Below are 20,783 nucleotides of genomic sequence, written 5' to 3' on the forward strand. Positions count from 1 at the left end.
TGTGCACAAGCCAGCAATCTTATCACCAGCACTGACTCCTCTCTTTCACTGACTTGTATATTCAATCATCTACCACTACCTATTGATTTTACTTCCTAAATATTTATCACTCCATCCACTTTTTACATCTCCTCTTCCAGTAGATCACCATCATCTCTTACCTGGATTGATTTAATAGTTATCAAACTAGTCTCTGCCTTCAACATTGCTTCCCTGGTCCTTTCTCCACAATGTATCCATCCTAAATTTATTTGATCAATGAATAAGCGAAAATTCTGAATTTTCCAAGATATAAGGAAAGTCACTTGGTATATAATGATTATAGTGTAAGTTTCTTTTCACTTGACCCATTTTGGGCCTAAAATGAGCAGCAACTTGTTCTTATAAATGAGATAGCTTTGTGATTAGTGAAAAATGATTACCTAGCCAGCTTTATGAGAAAAGCAAGAACTATTAAATCAAATACAGAAGTAATAGTTTTTGGAGGTAAGACGGCTTATCTTTGGGACTTAGAAGGGGCTAATAATTTTAAAAACATTGGAATAAATTTAAGAAAGAGATTGTTTCAAGGTGGATGATATAACTTTACAACCTCACAAATGAGCATATTAGCTATCTATAATTTGAAAAATCCTCTTGTACTAAAGTAGTTGAAATACACCTTCTTGTTTCAGAGGCAATGAGTTTGCTTATTTATGTCCATGTGAAGTTTACATGAAGCCTGTACTACTATTACAATTGTCACTCTCTGAAGGCTTAAAAATGCACTCCTGTTTTACCATACCAGTTCATCTGAAAAATTGTAAAAATGAACAGATGTCAATTACCTTCATCAACATAACAAGTTGGGTCATTAGTGGAGGATTTTCATGAGGTACACAATCCCATCCTGATCATACTATACATGCTATTACAGGTTTTGTAGTTTTCCTTTTTGCTTAACCAGTCTTGTTGGCAGCAACTATGTCCTTGGATCTGTACATTTAGCTGAGTGTTAAAAGCACCTCTCTTGGTGGCCAAGAAATTCAGCTGCCAGAAAATGTAATCACAGACCTTCAGAGGCAAGATGGCATCACCTGGGAACTTGTTAGACTGATACATTGGGCCAGACCAACTGAATCAGAAGCTCTGGGGGCGGGGCCCAGCAATCTGGTTTTAGAAGCACTCCAGGTGATTCCAGTCTACACTTAAGTTTGAGAACTACTGACCTGAGTTGAACTCTTTGAGGTTTATTTTTGGTGTTGGCCACAGAGATCCCAACCCTCCACCTTGGCATTACAACTAACCAACTGAACTAACCGGCCAGCCCTTATGCTTTTAATTTTTAGGTAGAAAAACAAAACAAAACAACTGAGGTCCAAAGAGGTTGACACAAATTGGAGCAACTACTGTATTAGACTCTTCTCTTGGTAATTCCTAGGATGATGAATTATCTCTCAGGGAAATTTGTTTATTGGGCTAATTACTAAGCAGTATTTGAAAGAATGGTAGGTGGGAATCAGTATAGTGGGGGAAGAGTTTCTACCATTTAACTCACCTGGTGGGCTTAAAGTTCAACAATAGTTTTTTGATCAACTGAAGTTTAGCCTGAAAGAAAAATTTGCTTGATCTGATATTTGTTTTATTCACTTGATTACTCATATGTACCTTATTCCCTGAAGCAAGTTTATATGCCATTTAAGTACCCCATTCCATCCCTTCTGCTCTCAGTCTAATGAATCTCTAGGGTGTGATCCTGAAGCTTTCATTTTTAACAAGCTCCTCACGCTTAACTTTGAGAACCACTAATATAGAAGATGTTTAAAGTGGTTAAGAATAAAACTAGTTGGACTAGACCAACATTTTCAATGTCCTTTAATTCGATTTCCACGGTGAAAACTCATACATTTTGCTAACGCATATATCATAAAGTCAATATAATAACATTAGGGTTTGCTCCAGAAATTCGTAATAGTATGGTATCAAAATGACTTTTTTTTTTTGGCAGCTGGCCACTATGGGGATGTGAACCCTTGACCTTGGTGTATAACGCCGTGTGCTAACCGACTGAGAAACAAGCCAGCACTAAATGATTTTTTTCTGAGAAAGTATAACACAGTTGCCTCATCATCTGAAAAAAAGAAAAAAAATTAACTGTAGGAGGGACAAGAGATCACCAGAGCAAAAACAAGAGTTGAAACAATGGAACTTCTAAATTACAAGTGCGGAGTCAACCTTGACTTTCCACAGTACAAATAAAGGTCATGGTTTAACGTCTTAGCAATTGTCCGGAGTTTCAGTTTTTCAAGATTACATTGTGTGGGGTAGTCAGATTTAGAGAAAAAAGATACGATATCTGGAGAATAAGAACACAATTACAACTCTGCAAGATCAAAATTATGCTACCTTGAATTTTTGTAGTATTTAACGTTTTTTCAAGGTGTTTTCACATAAACTAATTTTATTCACGTAACAGCTCTGTGAAAAAAATTAGTACCAGCAAAATCATTTTCAAAAATTTAAATGCCGAATCCACTAAGGAAAAAAGACAGCGAAGTTGACAGAACCAGAGAAATGACAGAAAAGGTTGTTAGGGAGGAAGCGAATCACTGCGAGGCCAAGAATCCCTCCCCCCCAAACCCTCAGGGCAAACCAGAACAGGACAGGAGCTAACCCAGCAAGGGGAGAACAGCTTTTCAGTGAGTGAACACTTGTAAGTGCAGAAAGGCAGGAAATTTGGGATTAGGAAACTGCTACTTTATAAGAAGAGGATGAGGTCAGAAAGGAAGAGAAAAATGAAAAGTCAGGTGGCACTTGAAGCTGCATGGAAGTTTTGTGAGATTTATCCCCGCCCTGATGAGGTGTGATCTTTCACAGAGGATACCCCAAGAGTCGAGGCTGTGCTCTACTTTAGCCTCCAGTCAGGAGCAGAGAAAGGACTCGAGGGGCTCTCAGCCAACGGGTTCGGACCCAAAGTGAGGACGGCGCGGAGGTGTGTCACGGAGGGCGCGGGCGAGAGGCCAGCGGAGCGGGGTAGCGCGTTCCCGCCTGGCTAACAAAGGCGGCCGGGGGGACTTCCCCAGGCGCGCAGCCTGCGGGGGGCCGAAGGGTTAACCCAGCGCCGGTCTCCAGCCAGCATCCCGGCCCCCACCCCTGCCGTCGCTAGGAGACGCCGGAAGTGGGGGAAGGGCGGGCGGCGCGGGCGAGGGTGGGAATCTTTTTCGGGCGCCTGGAGGCGGAGGGAGGGAAGCGCGCGTGCGCTCGCGCGGCCGGCCGTCGCCGCGGTGACCGTCCTCGCGGTCCTTCGGCTCGCGCCCCGCCCCCGGCGCCCCCTCCACTGTCGCGCGCTGGGGCTGTTTCTCGCTCCTCGCGAGTTACTGTCGCCGCCTTCGCCGCTGCTCCTCCTCTCCCAGCCTTGGGTGTCCCTCGGGCTGCCGCCGCCGCTGTCTCTGCGGGCTGTATGAGGAGGAGGAGGACGACGATGTGAAGATGGCGGAGCTGCAGATGCTGCTGGAAGAGGAAATCCCGGGGGGCCGCCGGGCCCTCTTCGACAGTTACACGAATCTGGAACGGGTGGCCGATTACTGCGAGAACAACTACATCCAGGTACGCATCCCCCGGCTTGAGTGCATCGGGTCTTGGGGTGGTGAGGGGTGCGTGGGGCGCCCCAGAGCCGGGGGCAGAGCGCCTCGGGGCTTAGCGCGCGTGGGGCTGAGGCCGCCGCGGGGACACGGCCTGGCTGAGCCCCCGCTGGGGGTGGGGTGGGGAGCAGGGTCAGAATCCTGTATCTTCAGAACGTTTTTAAGAGCTGTGAACCAGTCCTCAGCGCGGTGCGCGTGTCGCTGCCGCCTCCTCGCTTCTGCCCTCGGTCGCCCCCGCTCTCCGTGCAGGTCAGTGTTCGGGATGGCGGCGGCGGCGGCGAATGGCATTTTTTATTTGACGGAATCCTGCTCCCCCACATGGCAAACGTGTGCGTGTCTGTGTGTGGGGGGATTGATGTAACGATTAACCTCCTCCCCAAAATTCTGGAGGATTTTTGAGGGGCTACGTTGCGGCAAAATGAAGTGCTTCAGTTTTCTATTACTGTGAATGCCTCAAAAAAACCCCTTTTTATTTTTTTGGTTCTAAAGGGACTAGGGTAGAAGAGCAGTTGTCTCTTGTTGGAAGTTAATGCCATTTGTCTCCCCGAAGCTGGGTTATAATGAGCTGTCTTCTCATCACCATCACCCTCCCCCGCCAGTCCTTTTAGAATAGGTAGTTTTTCTGTAGGAAAAAGAACTGTGCCTGTATTTCAGAGAGAATTAGGAAAATGAACCTCATGGTTTAATTTTTTTCCCGTGATGGTTGGTTTGGCACAGGGACTCATAGTGGTAGCGGTGTGTGTCTGTGTGTGGAGGCGGGGATCGCGGGTGAGATGAGATCCAGCTGCTCCTGGATGAAGCAAAAGATTCTGTGGATTTAAAAAAAAAATCCTTTAAAAAACACTTGAAAGGATAGCAGGGTAAAACGCACAGTTTGCAAATCCAGCATCTTTTGTTTTCTTTATGACTTTTTTCTGAATTATAGGTTCTGCCTCCATTTTTTTCTTTCCCACTTAATTTCTCTTGGGATAAAGGTGGAAATGGAAGCAGTATGTTAAACTGTTTCGTCATGTTCTCTTTTCCCCCTTTCCTTCCCCATCTCCAGGCATCTTTATTAACATAGCTATATTGGAAGGTGTTCTCAAATCTTAGTGTAAATTTTAAAAAAATAGGTGTTACAATTTATAGGTTCATGAATTTTGTAAGGACCACGTGGTTAATCAAGGAAGGTGTGAGATTTTTACTTGATTAGACGTAACAAGTATTGAACTCTGTATTATCTTGTATGGAACATTTGTGCTGCAGAATGAACCAAACGTAATCCAGACCTTTTCTCTCCAAAGAGGCTGTTGAAATTATGGCTAGTAGGAAGAGAATGTGTTTTGGGTCAAAGATTAATACAAAAAATACAAATATCCAAATTTGTGGGGTACTTTGCTGATACTGAGTGTGGTAGGAAAGATTCAAAGGTTCACATGCTCAATTTTTCACTAAATGTATTTGGAAGTTGTGTCCAGTGTTTGATGGTACACACCTAGTACGTTCAGAGTTCCATAGTCTAGTTAGTAGAAGCTGGTGTGCAAACAAATTAATACCATATAGTTAATTTACCCACTATAGTGAACTACAGGTGAGAAAAAGGACTGGAAGAAGCTATGCTGTCCTCAGGGAATTCACAGCCTCTAAGAAAGGCAAAACCTAAAGCAGAGGTGGTAATTCTATTGCCTTGTGTAGCATGTTATGGGAAAAAGTTGTAGGTCAGAAGAAAAATTGAGGATGGAAAAGTGATTAGATTGCAGTTATTATCAGTAAGTAATAATAAAGAAAAAGATTTATCTCTTTGGAACATGATTTTTAGTGCAATTTGAAGATATAGTTCCTCTTAGATTACAGTTGCTACATAAAGGTAAAAGTACATGCGTTAATGAACCCGAGAGGTTAAAGGGATCAGCAGTTGCCTTGTTTATATTTTATACGTATCTTTTCTCCAGTTGAAAAGAAAAGAGTGTTTCTGCTGCCAGTATCTGTTTTAGCAATGGGACTCAAAATTTAGTGTGATGACACTTGAAAATTTAAGGTATAAATATTGATTTAATAGAAATAGATTGGGATTTTAAAATATCTTATTTCTTCAGTTTAACATCTGAAGTGGATTTTACACTTTACTTCTTAGTTTATCATGTTTTAGGATCCAATCGATATAATATTGGTGCGTTCTCCCAGGATGATCGCTCTTGCATGATTTGTTGGTAGTAAAGTTGATAAATAGAGCACGGTGATAATGGATTTGTGCTGATCCAGCTGTATATTTGGCTGGCTCTGCTTGTGACCAAAGAACTGACCAGCAGGGATTTTGATGCTGCCTGTAACCCTGCAGTAGATGAAAGTTAATTGACAGGATCAATGATCAAATGGTCATTTTAGCCTTATATGTCTTAGCCACTAGCTTGAGTTAACTAACCCAGCACTCGTTTTATTGTGTGGAAATGTAATTTTTGATTATAAAGCAGAAAAAAAGAGAAATCTGTTGATCATATGTAATGTTTTTGCTCAGTCTTCTTAAATAACTGATTTTATGCCTAGGAATATAAAAAAAAATTGAGGTAAATAATATTCTAAATGTGAATTATATTTAGTGTGAAAATTGAGCAAAGGAATGGAAATGATTGCACTGTCTTTCTGAAAACAATTGTACTCTGTTTAAATTGTTTCTATTTTAGAAAAGTACCCTTCAGAAATATCGTTGGCATTAGGAGTGATCAGATAATGACTGTATACTGATGAAGCAGGGTGTAAATAGTTGTTTTCCAGGTTACTCATGTAGTTAACACTAGAAATTTAAAAGTCATCTTTAATAAGTTTTAGACAGTTTTGCTATTTCAGCCTGTCAAAAACGTGATAGTCAAAATATATTTTATAAAGTGTAATGATAAGAAATTAGAACTACAATTTGCTGCTATTTACCAGATTGATTTTCTTTATTTCTTGCCTGTAAAAAGGATTTATAATTTGGTAAAGCCTTTTTTGAGATACATGTAAGAACTGTTTCTTTTTTCTATTTATTAATATAAACTTGGAATGCCTAATCTAGACAGTGTCCAGGATTTTAAAAAAAAGTATTGATTTACTTGGAATCTATATTTTCACAAATAGAAGGATTTTATAATAATATGGGTTGCTTTAATATTTTGGTAGATGAAATAAGTTTATATTTGTTCTTTCCCAAAGTAAATGTGAAAAGTCAACCTGTTTGTATTTACATTTCTCTTTTTGTTAGATGAAAGAAGGTAATTGCTTTTTGTGAGTGATAATTTACATAGGTGTATAGCACAACCTCAAATTTAGTGAAGAGCAGAATCGTTTCATAACATGGCTTTACTCAGAAGAGCAGAAGTTAAGAATTTACCTTAAAATTTTATCTGATGTATGTATTTCTTTCTTTTGAACAATAGGAGACATACATGATATTAGTAGCTTTCCTTTTCTTTATCAACATGATACGTCCAGAATTCATTAAAAACTGCATGAGAGGTTTATAAGGGGATAATAGAATTATGGCATATTATCAGTCAATTTCATAAAAACGTAATCACTAAAGTGATACAAATGTTTAAATTTTTTATTTAATAAAAATTACTAGAACATGTACTCTTACTGAAACATAATTCATTGTACATATTTGTGGGGTAGAGAGTTGACTAGCAATACAACTCTGTAACAGTATGTGATGATCAAATCAGGACTCATTGAAAAATGATTAAAAAATAGAAGTAGAAATTGAGGAAAAAATTAAAAATTGCCTTTATCTTGTGTGTGTGTATATATATATGGTGTTTATATTTTCAGATCTTTGATATGCACAATATATCATATTTTAAATAAATGGGTTCATACTCTATTAATTTCTAGCCTTTAAAATAAAGTTTTAATAATACTAGTCTTTGATTTTTTTTATATGCATGTCACAGCGTCTATAGGAAGGAGGTTGTTTGTGTTTATAGGTTGAGATCTGTATGTTCTCACAAAAGGAGGGATCTTAAAAGTACCTAGAATGAAGGAGAAAGGAGGTCATTTGAGAGTAGAAATTGGAGAACTGATATTACATCCTTCCCTGTGATTTTTGTTTTTTCGCCTCCACAGAGAGGAGTGAACTGAATAGGTGAACACACTGGGCTGAATTAGCGAGACTGAATTCCCCTAGATTGAGGTGACTGAACTCATTTGGAGTTGATTGAGGTTTGTCATCACCCAAGTAACTAGTTCTGACTTCCTAGCAGAGATATTTGGCGAGTGGATTTCAGTGACAAACCAGTCATTATCAAAACCTTTGACAGGATTGCAAAAACAGGCTAAATTATGTTCCAAGCCCCTTGTTCTTTTTAAAAATCTGTCATTTGTGCACTCCCTATGCCTTCTTCTTCAAGGTACTTAAGTGGCCCCATAATTCCCTTTATTGATCCAAGGACTCCAACCCCACCTCGTTTTGCCCTTCCTTGAAGAGCTTCCTGGTATGAAATTGCCCTTGACGAGAACAGTTCATAAACTTACTTATTTTTTCTTCTTACCTTTGTATGACTAATGTGTGAATGTGTGATAGATTTGCTTTATTCAGGGTCTTCTTTCCTCTCCCAAAGGATAATTTATAAACCAAATCGATTGCTTACGTGTAGAATAGTGGCAATATTTTTGAGCATAAGATCCTTTTGTTACTTTTTTTTAATGCAGGGAGTTTAATGGTAAGCAGTGACTGTGTGTAAATGTAGTTTTCTGTTGGATGAATGGAAATATTCTGAAAATTAGATTAAGCTATTTTTAGACTTTTCATAGTTTACGGTTGAATTTTCATGGGACTGGTTAATAGATTGGATTCATGAAATAGCATGTGAGACAGAATGTTCTATTTTGAATATTTTACTTAGTTTGTGTTATTTCCTTTCAGATATAAAGCTTCTAGAGGGTAGAGTTGTATCTTAAACACTTTTATATCCTCACATTAGGCACAACACCTGCAAATTTTCTTGCTAGTTTTTCTATATTTTGAGCAGCATTTATATTCTGTAAGCATTACTTAGAATGCAGTCATTACCCTGCAAGGAACATGGTTTAACTTTTTATTTCTTCTTAAACAAGTAGTATATGTTGATGTGGAAATTTTGAATGACAAAACAGCTTTGCCTTCAATCATTTATAACATGGATTTTTTTTCCTCATTTCTGATTTTCGAAGTCATGTTTATTGAGGTTTAATATACATGTAGTACAAGTCACTTTTTCAAAGTGTAAAGGTTTATGAGTTTTGGTAAACTTATATGGTCATGGAACTACCACAATATAGAATTTTCCTTGTGCCCTTTGTAGTCAGTCCCATCCTTCCATTCCCAGCCTGTGGCAAACACTATGTTTTCTGTTCCTATAGTTTTTGCCTTTTCCAGAGTGCCATATAAATGGACTTATACAGTGTGTAGCCTTTTGAATTTGACTTCTTTCACTTAACATAATGCATATGAAAATCATCAATGTTGTGTTGTGTCACTGGATTGTTCCTTTTTATTGCTGAGTTGTATTCCAGTGTATGGAAGAATCACAGTTTGTATACTCACCAATCGGTGGATTTCTGGGTTGTTTCTAGTTTTAGCCAGTGATGAATACAGCTATAAATATTTGCATACAGGTGATGGTGAGACATATGTCTTCATATCTTGGGTAAATTTAGGGGAATGACTCCACCATTGCACCCTGTTAACTTTGCATGTATCCACATAGGTGGTGCTTGAATTGTAGCTAATTTGAATCTTGGCAGAGCCCTTTGTGATCCTCTTGGTATGAGGAGATTATAGGAGGCTTGTGAGGAGTTGCTACTAGGACTTTCTCACTCTATTTACAAGGAGGCTGTGATAATATAGTTTCTCATCACCTCCTGGTTCTGATGAAATGAGGCTTTCTGCTGCTCCCTCTGAATGCACAGCTGCAGACTATAAAACTTCAGCTGCAGCATGGCATTAACTCTTCAGCAACAGAATGTCATATCACCCATGTTGTAGTCATCTGGTTCCTTTTGTTTTGGTGTTGCTCTGCACAAGGGCTGTACCCTTTGCTCCTTTTCCTTTTGTTCTCAATGTAAATAGTAGACTTTCTGAATCTAACAAAGGCTTGGGCTTATCTGTCATGTTTTGCTTTTCCTTTGCCTTGACAATAAATATCCCACAGTGGGATTACTGTATCATATGGTAGGTGTATGTTTAACTTTATAGACACTGCAAAACTCTTATTCAAAATGATGGTAGCATTTGCATTCCCACCAGCAAAATTCCAGTTCTTCTGCATCCTCGTCAGCATTTGGTTTTGCCATGTTTTTTGACTTTAGCTATTCTGATAGATGTTAGTGATATCTCAAAGGCCATATATGACAAGCCCCCAGCTAACCTCATATTCAACAGTTAAAAGCTGAAAGCTTTTCCTCTAAGTTCAGAAACAAGACAGGGTGGGGGGCAATCTCACTACTTGTATTCAACATAGTACTGCAAAGTTCTGGAAGTCCTAGCCAGACCAGTTAGGAAAGAAAAAGAAAGACACCCAAATTGAGAAGGAAGAAGTTAAATTGCCTGTTTGCAGATGACGTGATATTATCTGTAGAAAACCCTAAAGACTCCACCAAAAAACTGTTAGAACTAATAAATGAACTCAATAAATCTGCAGGATGCAAAATCAAAATTAAAAAATCAGTAGCATTTCTATATATTTACAGTGAGCTCTCTGAAAAAAAAATTAAGAAAACAGTTTCATTTACAGTAGCATCAAAAAGAATAAAATACTTAGGAATAAATTTAACGAAGGAGGTGAAAGATCTGTAGTGTAAAAACTGACATGTATGAAAGTAATTGAAGAAGACACAAATAAATGGAAAGATATCCTGTGTTCATGGATTGGAGGTGTTAATATTGTTAAACTCTCTGTACTACCCAAAGCTATCTACAGATTCAGTGCAATTCCTATCAAAAGTCTAGTGGCATTTTTCACAAAAATAGAAAAAATAGTCCTAAAATTCATATGGAACCATAAAAGACTCCAAATGGCCAAAGCTTTCTTGAGTAAGAAGAACAAAGTTGGAGTTATCACATTTTGTGATTTCAAACTATAGGCATACCTCAGAGATATCGTGGGTTTGGTTCTAGACCACTGTGATAAAGTGAATATAGCACTAGAGTGAGTCACAAGAATTTTTTGTTTTCCCAGTATGTACAAAAGTTACATTTACACTGTGCTGTAGTCTATAAAATAGTCTATAGTCTGTAGTATATAAGTGCAATAGCATTATGTCTAAAAAAACAATGGACATACGTTGATTAAAAAGTACCATATTGCTAAAAAATGCTAGCGGTTATCTGGGCTTTCAGCAAGTCACGATCTTTTTTCTGATGGGAGGGTCTTGCCTTGATATTGATGGCCACTGACTCATCTAGTGGTGGTTGCCTGAAGGCTGAAGTGGCTGTGACAATTTCTTAAAATGAGACAGCAATGAAGTTTGCCACATTAATTGTTCTTTCATGAAAGATTTCTCTCTGTAGCAAGCAGTGCTGTTTGATAGGATTTTACCGGCAGTAGAACTTTTTAAATATTGTAGTCAATTCTCTCAAGCCCTGCTGCTGCTTTATCAACTAAGTTTGTGTCATATTTTAAATCCTTTGTCATTTCAACAATGTTCATAGCATTTTCTTTGCTTATCGGTGAGAAGCAACTCCTCATCCTTTCAAATTTTATCATGATAATTGTAGCAATTCAGTCATATCTTCAGGCTCCATTTCTAATTCTAATTCTCTTACTATTTCCACTACATCTACATACAGTTATTTCCTCCATTGGAGCCTTGAATCCCTCAAAGTCATCCCTGAGCATTGGAATCAACTTCTTCTAGACTCCTGTTAATGTTGATTTTTTTTTTTTTTTTCTGACCGGTAAGGGGATCGCAACCCTTGGCATGGTGTGGTCCACACCACGCTCAGCCAGTGAGCGCACCGGCCATCCCTATATAGGATCCGAACCCGCGGCCTCGGCGCTACCAGTGCCTCACTCTCCCGAGTGAGCCATGGGGACGGCCCTAATGTTGATATTTTGACCTCCTTCCCTGAATCATGAACGTTCTCAGTGGCATCTAGAATGGTGAATTCTTTCCAGAAGGTTTTTAATTTACTTTGCCCAGGTCCACCAGAGGAATCACTGTCTGTGTAGCTGTAGCCTTACAGAGTGTATTTGCTAATGATAAGACTCAAAAGTTGAATCCTTGATCCATGGACTGCAGAATTGATGTTGTGTTAGCAGGCATGAACACGTGTTAATCTCCTTGTACATCTTATCCGAGCTCTTGGGTGACCAGGTGCATTGTCAATGAGTAGTAATATTTTGAAAGGAATCTTTTTTTCTGGGGAGTAGGTCTCAACAGTGGGCTTAAAATACTCAGTAAACCATGCATTAAACAGATGTGCTGTCATCCAGGGTTTGTTGTTTCAATTATAGAGCTCAGGAAGAGAGTAGATTTAGCATAATTCATAAGGGCCCTAGGATTTTCAGAATGGTACATGAGCATTGGCCCTTAACAAGAGAGTCAGCCTGTCCTTTGAAGCTTTGAAACAGGCATTGACTTATCTTTAGCTATGAAAGTCCTAGGGGGCGTCTTCTTCCAATATAAGGCTGTTTTGTCTACATATTGAAAATCTGTTGTTTAGGGCCGAGCCCGTGGCGCACTTGGTAGAGTGCTGTGCTGGGAGCGCGGCGACGCTCCCGCCGCGGGTTCGGATCCTATATAGGACTGACCGGTGCACTCACTGGCTGAGTGCCGGTCACGAAAAAACGACAAAAAAAAAAAAAAAAAAATCTGTTGTTTAGTGTAGTTACTGAACAACAATTAACAATTATCTTAGCTAGATCTTCTGGGTAACTTACTGCAGGTTCTACATAGGCACTTGCTTCAGCTTACACTTTAATGTTATGGAGACAGCTTCTTTCCTTAAACCTCATGAACCAGCTTCTGCTAGCTTCCAACTTTTCTTCTGCAGCTTCCTCACCTCTCTCAGCCTTCATAGAATTGGAGAGAGTTAGGGCCTTGCTCTGGATTAGGCTTTGGCTTGAGTTGGTGTGATCTTTCTAGCCCACTAAAACTTTGTCAGCAAAACTTTGTCAGTTTTGTTATCTTATCATTTGTGTTGTGTTCACTGGAGCGGCATTTTAAATTTCCTTCCAGAACTTTTACTTTGCATTCACAAGGTGCCTAACTAACTGTTGCAAGAGGCCTGGCTTTTGGCCTACCTTGGCTTTCAGCATGCTTATACTTAGAGACCGTTGTGGAGTTATTAATTGGCCTAATTTCAATATTGTTGTTTCTCAGGGAATAGGGTGGCCCAAGGAGAGTTAGAGAGATAGGGGAATGGTTGGTCAGTGGAGTAGTCAGAACACACACATTAGGTTCTCTGTCTTATATAGGCACAATTTGTGGTGGCCCAAGACAACCGCAATAGTAACATGAAAGATAACTGATCACAGATTATCTTTATATAATAATAATGAAAAAGTCTGAAATATTTTGAAAATTACGAAAATGTGACACAGACACGAAGTGAGCACATGCTGTTGGAAAAATGGTGCTGATAGACTTACTTGATGCAGTGTTGTCACAAACCTCCAATTTGTAAAAAACACAATTATCTGTGAAGCATAGGAAAGCAAAGCACAATAAAATGAGGTATGCCTGTATATTACAGAGCTATGGTAATCAAAACAGTATGATAACTGAATAAAAACGGATATGTAGACCAATGGAACAGAATAGAGAGCCCAGAAATATACCCATGCATATGTAGTCAACTAATCTTTGATAAGAGCACCAAGAATACACAATGGGAAATAGATAGTCTCTTCAGTAGTGTTGGAAAAACTGTATATCCACATGCAAAGAATGAACTCGGACTCTTAACTTATACCACACACAAAAATTAACTTGAAATAGATTAAAGACTTAAATGTAATACCTGAAGTTGTAAAACTCCTAGAAGAAAACATAGGGAAAAAACTCCATAACAGTGGTCTTGGCAATGATTTTTTTTTTTTTTTTTTTTGATATGACACCAAAAGCATGGGCAACAAAAGCAAAATAAAAAAGAGCAACTACATCAAACTAAAAATCTTCTGCATGGCAAAGGAAACAGTAAAACAAAAAGGCTACCTATGGAAAGGGAGAAAATATTTGCAAACCATATATCTGATGAGGGGTTTATATCCAAAATATATAAAGAACTCATACAACTCAGTAGCAGTAAAACCAAATAACCAGATTTCAAAACAGGCAGAGGACCTTACTAGAGATTTTTTCCAAAGACATACAAATGGCCAGCAGGTGTATGAAAAGATGCTCAACATCACTAATCATTAGGGAAATGCAAATCAAAACTACAATGATCTATCACCTCACACCTGTTAGGATGGCTTTTATAAAGACAAGAGATAACAAATATCAAGAATGTGGAGAAAAGGGAACATGTACGTGGTGGGAATGTAAGTTGGTACAGGCGTTATGGAAAACAGTATGGAGTTCCTCAAAAAATTAAAAATAGGACAACCATATGATCTAGCAATCCTACATCTCCGTATATATCCACAGGAAATGAAATCAGTATCTCAAGAGGATATTTGCATTCCCATGTTTATTTCAGCCAAGATAAAGGACAAATATGGTGTATACTCATACATATACATGTACAATGGAATATTATTCAGTTGTAAAAAAGAAGGAAACCCTGCTGTTTGGGACACCTTGGGTGAACCTGGAGAACACTATGCTAAGTGAGATAAGCCAGACACAGAAAAATAAATACAATATGATTTCACTTATAGGTAGAATCTAAAAAAGTTGAACTCATAAAAGCAGAGTGTAAAATGGTGGTTGCCAGGGACTTGGCGGGTGGGGGCAGGGAGAAAAAGGAGATGTTTGTCAAAGGACATAAACTTTCAGTTATAAGATGTGTAAGTTCTGGGGATCTAATGTACTGTAACGTGATTACAGTTCATGATAATGTCTACTTGAAAATTTGCTGAGAGTGGACCTTAAGTGTTCTCACCCCCTCTCCCCGAAAGGTAACTATGTGAAGTGATGGATGTGTTAGTTAGCTTGATTGTGATAATCATTTCACAGTCTATACATATATCCTCCAAAACAAACAAAAGAAGGGAAACAAACAACAACAACAACAACAAAAACAAGCCACAGATGATCAGGCTTCTAGCCTTGACCTCATCTCTTCTTATACTCCTCTACCCTCCTTTGTTCACTTTACTCCAGCCACTTTAGCTTCCTTTTCTTGAACATACCATGCATTCTTCTGCCTCAGGTTATTTTTACTTTGCACTTGCTATGCCCTCTACCAGGAGTACTCCACCCCCAGTTAGTTGCATTACTGGTTCTTTTACTTCAGGCTTTTGTTGATATGTCACCTTTTTGATGACCCCTTCCTGGCTACTGTATGTAAAATTATAACATAATACTGCCCCTTGCTCACTCTCCCTATTGTACTTCTCTTTCCATGCTTTGTTTTTCTACATATGGTTACTTAGCATACAGTGTTTCTTATTTATTTGTCTTTTTCCCTCCCTTGGTACCTGAGGGCAGAGATTTTGATTTCTGATTCATTTCCAGCACTTGGGACAGTACATAGCACAAAATAGGCACTAAGTAAATATTTGTTAATGAATAAATTAGATCTTTTCTAAGTAAGCAGTAGAAAATGTCTGAGAGCAGTGAAATAAATTAGTTTTGCAAATTTGAAGTTTGTGGATATATGCCCAGGAAAATGAAAGTTGGCAAATACTTTTCATTTGTTGAGCATATTTAACGTAGATGTGGCCAACGGAATTGACACTAACATTTTATACATGGTTTGTGTTTTTGAGTTAATTCAGCAGTTTAGTTACTGTTACTTAGTGCAGGGCTTTTTCTATACTGGATGCTCATGAAATGTCAGAGCGGATCTACAACATCCTGGGAAGTAAACAAGAGAGATATTCCTATTTTAAAAAATCAGATAAGTAAACTCAAGCTTACCTCTGAGTCTACTAAACTAAAATTCTGCAAAGAGAGGAATTATGTTTATTTTTTTTGCTTGCTATGTCCTCAGTGCTTAGTGTTCAATAAATTTTGTTGAATAAAATGAACTTATGACTCATAATTCATTTTATTATTTTTTTCTTTCCCGTTAATTCAAAAAATTTATTGAGCATCCTTCTGTGCTGGGAAGTTAGTGGTAAGAAACTCATGGATGAACAATCTAGTTCTGTTACCAGTTTTATTCCTATGAAGAGCCTTTGTTGTAAGTTTTGAATTAATGGGGTTGAACTAAATATAACAGGCGACTGTTTTTTCTTTGTTGTTCTTGCTGACTGTTATTTGGCCTTGTCCACTTATCTATTGAAGACTTTGAATAGAAGCAAGGAGATACACTGTTAGGAATGCCCAGAACTTACAAAACAAGGTTGAATAGGGGAATCCAACAAGGGATGCCAACCTTTTTCAATATGTAGTGCCACAAGTCCTCTGCTAGGAGGTAGTGCTTGGAAATGATTCCTCTTCTTTCTTAAAACCTTTTATGCTAAATCTAGAAGATCAGGCTAGGCTCACAAAGATAATTTAAATCACTTAGCCTCATATATATCACTATTTTTTGACAGAATAGGAAGTGTAAGTTTTTCGGCATTAAATTTACATTGCTTCTAGGTTTTTAATCATCTATACGTTTGTTTATAACATGTATAATTCTAAATTTTATTCATGTGTAAATAATATATTTGACACAATATAAATTTGATGTTAGCAGTTTAGTTTGTGTTGCAAACGCATTATGTATATGTAATGACAAGGCATCATACCCCAGCTTTTTTTTTTTCCTTTTAAAATGAATGTAAAGACTGGACTCCCAGTTCTATTCTGTTGATCTGTATGTCTGTCTATACTAATGGCAATACCACACTATTTTATTACAGTAGCTTTGTAATAAGTTTTAAAATTCCGAAGTGTGAGTCCTTCATCTTTTTCAAGATTGTTTTGACTATTCAGGATCCTTGCAATCGTATATGAATTTTTAGGATCATCTTGTCCCTTTCTTCAAAACAAGCAGCTGGGATTTTGATAAGTGATTGTATTGAATCTGTAGATCAAAGTGAGGAATGTTGTGATTAAAACAGTATTACGTTTTCTAGTCAATGGACGTGTGTTTTCATTTATTTGGGTCTTTTAAAATATCTTTCAATGATGCTGTGTATAGGTTTCAATATACAAGTCTTGTTCTTTCTTGGTTAAATTTATTGCTAAGTATTTTCTTTTTTTTGGGAACTTTTGCAAATGGAATTAGTTCCTTAATTTCATTTACATATTATTCATTGTAAGTCTGTGGACATACAACTGTCTATAGATGTTGATTTTGTGTCCTGCAACTTATTAGCTCTAATGGTTTATTTATTTTTTTGGGGGGGGGATTCTTTGGTTTTTTACATATAGGATCATGTTGTGGGTAAACAGTGATGGTTTTACTTCCTTTCCAATCTGGATGTCTTATTTATCTTGCTTAATTGCCCTAGCTAGAAATTCTAGCACATTGTTGTAATAGAAATAGTGAGAATGAACAGCCTTGTCTTGTTCCTGATCTTAGGAGAAGTGCTTTCTGGTTTTCTTCATTAAGGTGATATTAGGTGTGCGTTTTTCATAGGTGACCTTTATCAGGTTGAGTTGTTCTCTTCTGGTCTTTGTTTATTTTTTAGCATGAGAAGGGGTTGAGTTTGTTAAATGCTTTTTCTGCATTTATTGAAATGATCATGTGTTTTTCCCCCCTTCATTCTGTTAATACAGTTTATTACATTGATTCATTTTCCTATGTTGAAACATCCTTGCATTCCTGAGATAAATACCACTTGTTATGGTATATAATCCTTTTAATATGCTATTGGATTCTGCTTGCTAATATTTTATTGAGGATTTTTGCATTTTTATTTTTAAGGGATATTGGGCTATAGTTTTCTTGTTATGTCTTTGGTTTTGGTATCAGAGAAATGTTGGCCTCATAGAATGAGTTGGGAAGCCTTTCCTCTTTTTCGGTTTTGTGGAAGTGTTTCTGTAGAATTGGCATTATTTCTTCTTTGTAGGTTTTACCAGTGATCCTATGTGGCCCTCATTTTTTAATTTGTTATTTTTATTTATTTATGGAACATAACTGATTGTACATATCTGTGGGGTACAGAGTTAAATATCAATACCTGTGTGCAATATATGATGCTCAAATAAGGATAATTTATATATTCAGCATTATACAATGTAATTGTTTTTCATGGCCCTTTATCAATTCCCTCCCCCTTTCCCACCTCTGGTAACCCCAGTTCTGTTCTATCCTTTTTTTTTTTTTTTAAGAAAATGTAATTTTATTAATATTATTTTTTACATTCTAGGATGTTGTTGTGGAGCAGTTGGGAGGGAGGGGGAGAGGGGAAGGAAATGGGATGAAAGAAGGAGGAAGGGGGGACAGGATTGAGGCCTGTGGCACCCCCCTCATTCCCACAGGGGAGACCGGGGGACTTCCAGTGGTGGCTTGGTCATTGCTGCGCTGGATGCAGATGTCATGGGGGTGCGGCAAAAGCCCTTGCCCCCACACTCCCAGCTTGGGAACTGGGGCCCTTCTTGCTGCGGCTTGGTGGTCATTGCTGGGCTGGTTGCACGTGTTGGGGGGGTCATAGCCAAGGCCCTTGTCCCCCACTCTTGGGATTGGGTGTGCTTGTTGGGGGGCATTGCTGAAGCCCCCAGCCTCAATTTCTGGCTTGGTAGCCCTGGAGACTTCTGGTTCTTCTAGGTGTTACAGGTGTTCTTTGGTGAATTGAGACCTTTACTAGTTAATATCAAACTTTGTCTCTGGTTGCAGGTACTTTGTTTTTTCTTTCAGTTCTGTGTTGGATTATTTGCTGTTCCCACCATTTAAACTCTGCGCTAGAACTAATTTGTTGTCCTTCACTTACTTCTAAAATGGGGGAACTTCCTGTGGGGACCAGTACTTGAGCTCTGTGGTTGAGCTAAATTGCTGCTTTGCTGCTGATTCCCTAGAGAAGGCTTTTTGTGTAGCTCAGGGTTTAATGGTTGGCTTTATAGGTACTTCTGGCTCTTGAGAGATCCAGTGTACATGGGTTGTGTAGAAACTCTGATCTGGGCCTGAGTCTTTTTATCAAACTGCACTCCATGCAATTCTGTATTCCTGACCAGTCTCCTCTGAGTAGTCCTTTGCTGATAGGGTGCAGATCAGCTGTCCTTGCTGTGTCCCAGCATTCCCCTGGTGGGCCTGTCTTCCCCACTGCAAATGTTTCCCACGGGATGGGTTGTGCGCTGGTTCCTTGGGCTGACTCACCAGCCTCTGAGTGGCTCCTATTTTCAGTTGTTCTGGCTCTTTGCTCTTATGCGGGTACATGGGAACCCTATTATTGGTCTTGCTGTCCTGGGGGCCACCATGGCCCTCTTCTCCCCTGCTGCCTCCAAGCAACTTAGTCTGAAAGGCACAGCTGCAGTTTTTACCAGTTTCTGCTCTGTGCACTCAGCAACTCCAGCCTGGAAGCGTCTGGGGCTAGAAACGGTCAGAGGATTTTTTCTTTTTCTCATTATGGCTTCTCCCACCTTCATGCACTCTGTAGGCCTCTCCTCCTCTTCCCCTGAGCTCTAGTGGCCCCAACTTGGCTGTCATTGCTTTTTTATAGGTGTAAATTTGTTGGTTGATTTGTGGGAGAGAGTGATACTGGGGACCATCTATATTCTGCCATCTTGACCCTGTTCTCTCCTTTTGAAAGTTCAACTTATTGTGATTGTTGTGTCTTTATTTTATTTATTTACTTATTTTCTTAGCTCTTGCTTATGAGGGAGGGCATGGGGTATTTCTCTTTCTGTGCCTGGCTTATTTCTCTTAACGTAATTTTCTCTAAGTTCATCTGTGTTCCTGCGAATGGCAATTCATTCTTTTTTATGGCAGAGTAGTATTCCATTGTGTAAAATATATTGCATTTTCCTTATCCAGTTGTCTGATGATGGACATTTAGATTGGTTCCAACTCTTGTCTGTTGTACATAGAGTTGTGATAAACATGCGAGTGCAGGTATCCCTTCAACATGAAGTTTTCCATTCCTTTGGGTATGTATTCAGCAGTGGAATTGCTGGATCATGTGGTGGTTCTGTCTGTAGTTGTTTGAGGAACCTCCATTGTTTGGTGGCAGCTACCTTCCTGGCACAGATGGTTGCTACACCTAATGACGACTGCTTGTTCCCTTCTTTGTTCTTCACACATGTTCAGGATGGCACCTGGAGGATGTAAAGGGGGAGTGACTATAGTGTCGGGTAAAACCTCACCCCATTTATGGGGCTTAACATTATTGGTGCAGAGAGCCTTCCGGGCTTGTGGACACTTCATGATCTTTACTCTAAGCATAGGCAGGAGCCATGCATGCACGCATGACCTATAGGGTGATTGGCTTGTTAGGTGGAGACCCCCGCCAGAATCCCCCTCCCATTTAGCCCATTTATGCATAAATATGTAGGCTTTGAGTTGAATAGACGGAACTGCTTGACAACACCCACCATGTCTGAGTGTTCCTTTGTGAGCTGGATAGGGGCCTGTGGCTGCACTTACTTATCTCCTGGGCTCTCCTTCCTGCTCCCTCTCGCATGGGGAGAAAGAGGCAGGGAGTAATCTTCGGCCTCGTTCCCTTGAGCCGAGCGTGGTTTAGTTAGTTGTTGGGGCGCTGGCGCCAACTCTCCCCCACCCTGATACTCCATACTGTTTTCCATAATGGCTGCACAAATTTACAATCCCACCAGCAGTGTAGAGGAATTCCCCTTTCTCTGCATCCTTGTCAGCATTTGTTATTCTGTCTTTTTGATAGTAGCCAGTCTAACAAGGTAAGATGATATCTCAGTGTGGTTTTGCTTTGCATTTCCCTGATTCTGATTGATATTGGGCATTTTTCATGTGTCTGGCCATTTGTATGTCTTCCTTTGAGAAATGCCTATTCAGCTCCTTTGCCCATTTTTTAATCTGGCTATTTGTTTTTTTAACTGTTAAATTATTTGAGTTCCTTGTATATTATGGGTATTAATCCCTTGTCGGATGCATAGTTTGCAAGTATTTTCTCCCACTCTGTAGGTTGTCTTTTCACTCTGTTAATTGTT

General features: G+C 39.1%; 1 protein-coding gene across 24 annotated transcripts in view; it reads left to right on the plus strand.

Annotated features, from left to right (window-relative positions):
* The first annotated feature begins 3,257 nt into the window (after positions 1-3,257).
* The window catches only part of ABI2 (abl interactor 2), a 105,965-nt gene continuing 88,439 nt past the window's right edge, over positions 3,258-20,783 (plus strand). For all 24 annotated transcript variants that reach the window (XR_010024174.1, XM_063103865.1, XM_063103901.1 and 21 more), the window contains exon 1: positions 3,258-3,585. Coding sequence is in view for 23 of the 24 variants with exons in the window: in XM_063103865.1 (XP_062959935.1) it covers positions 3,469-3,585 (117 nt within the window). In the remaining variant the exon portion in view is untranslated. The remainder of the gene's footprint in view (positions 3,586-20,783) is intronic.

This window comes from Cynocephalus volans, chromosome 1, assembly GCF_027409185.1.
Source record: "Cynocephalus volans isolate mCynVol1 chromosome 1, mCynVol1.pri, whole genome shotgun sequence".
Lineage (NCBI taxonomy): Eukaryota > Metazoa > Chordata > Mammalia > Dermoptera > Cynocephalidae > Cynocephalus > Cynocephalus volans.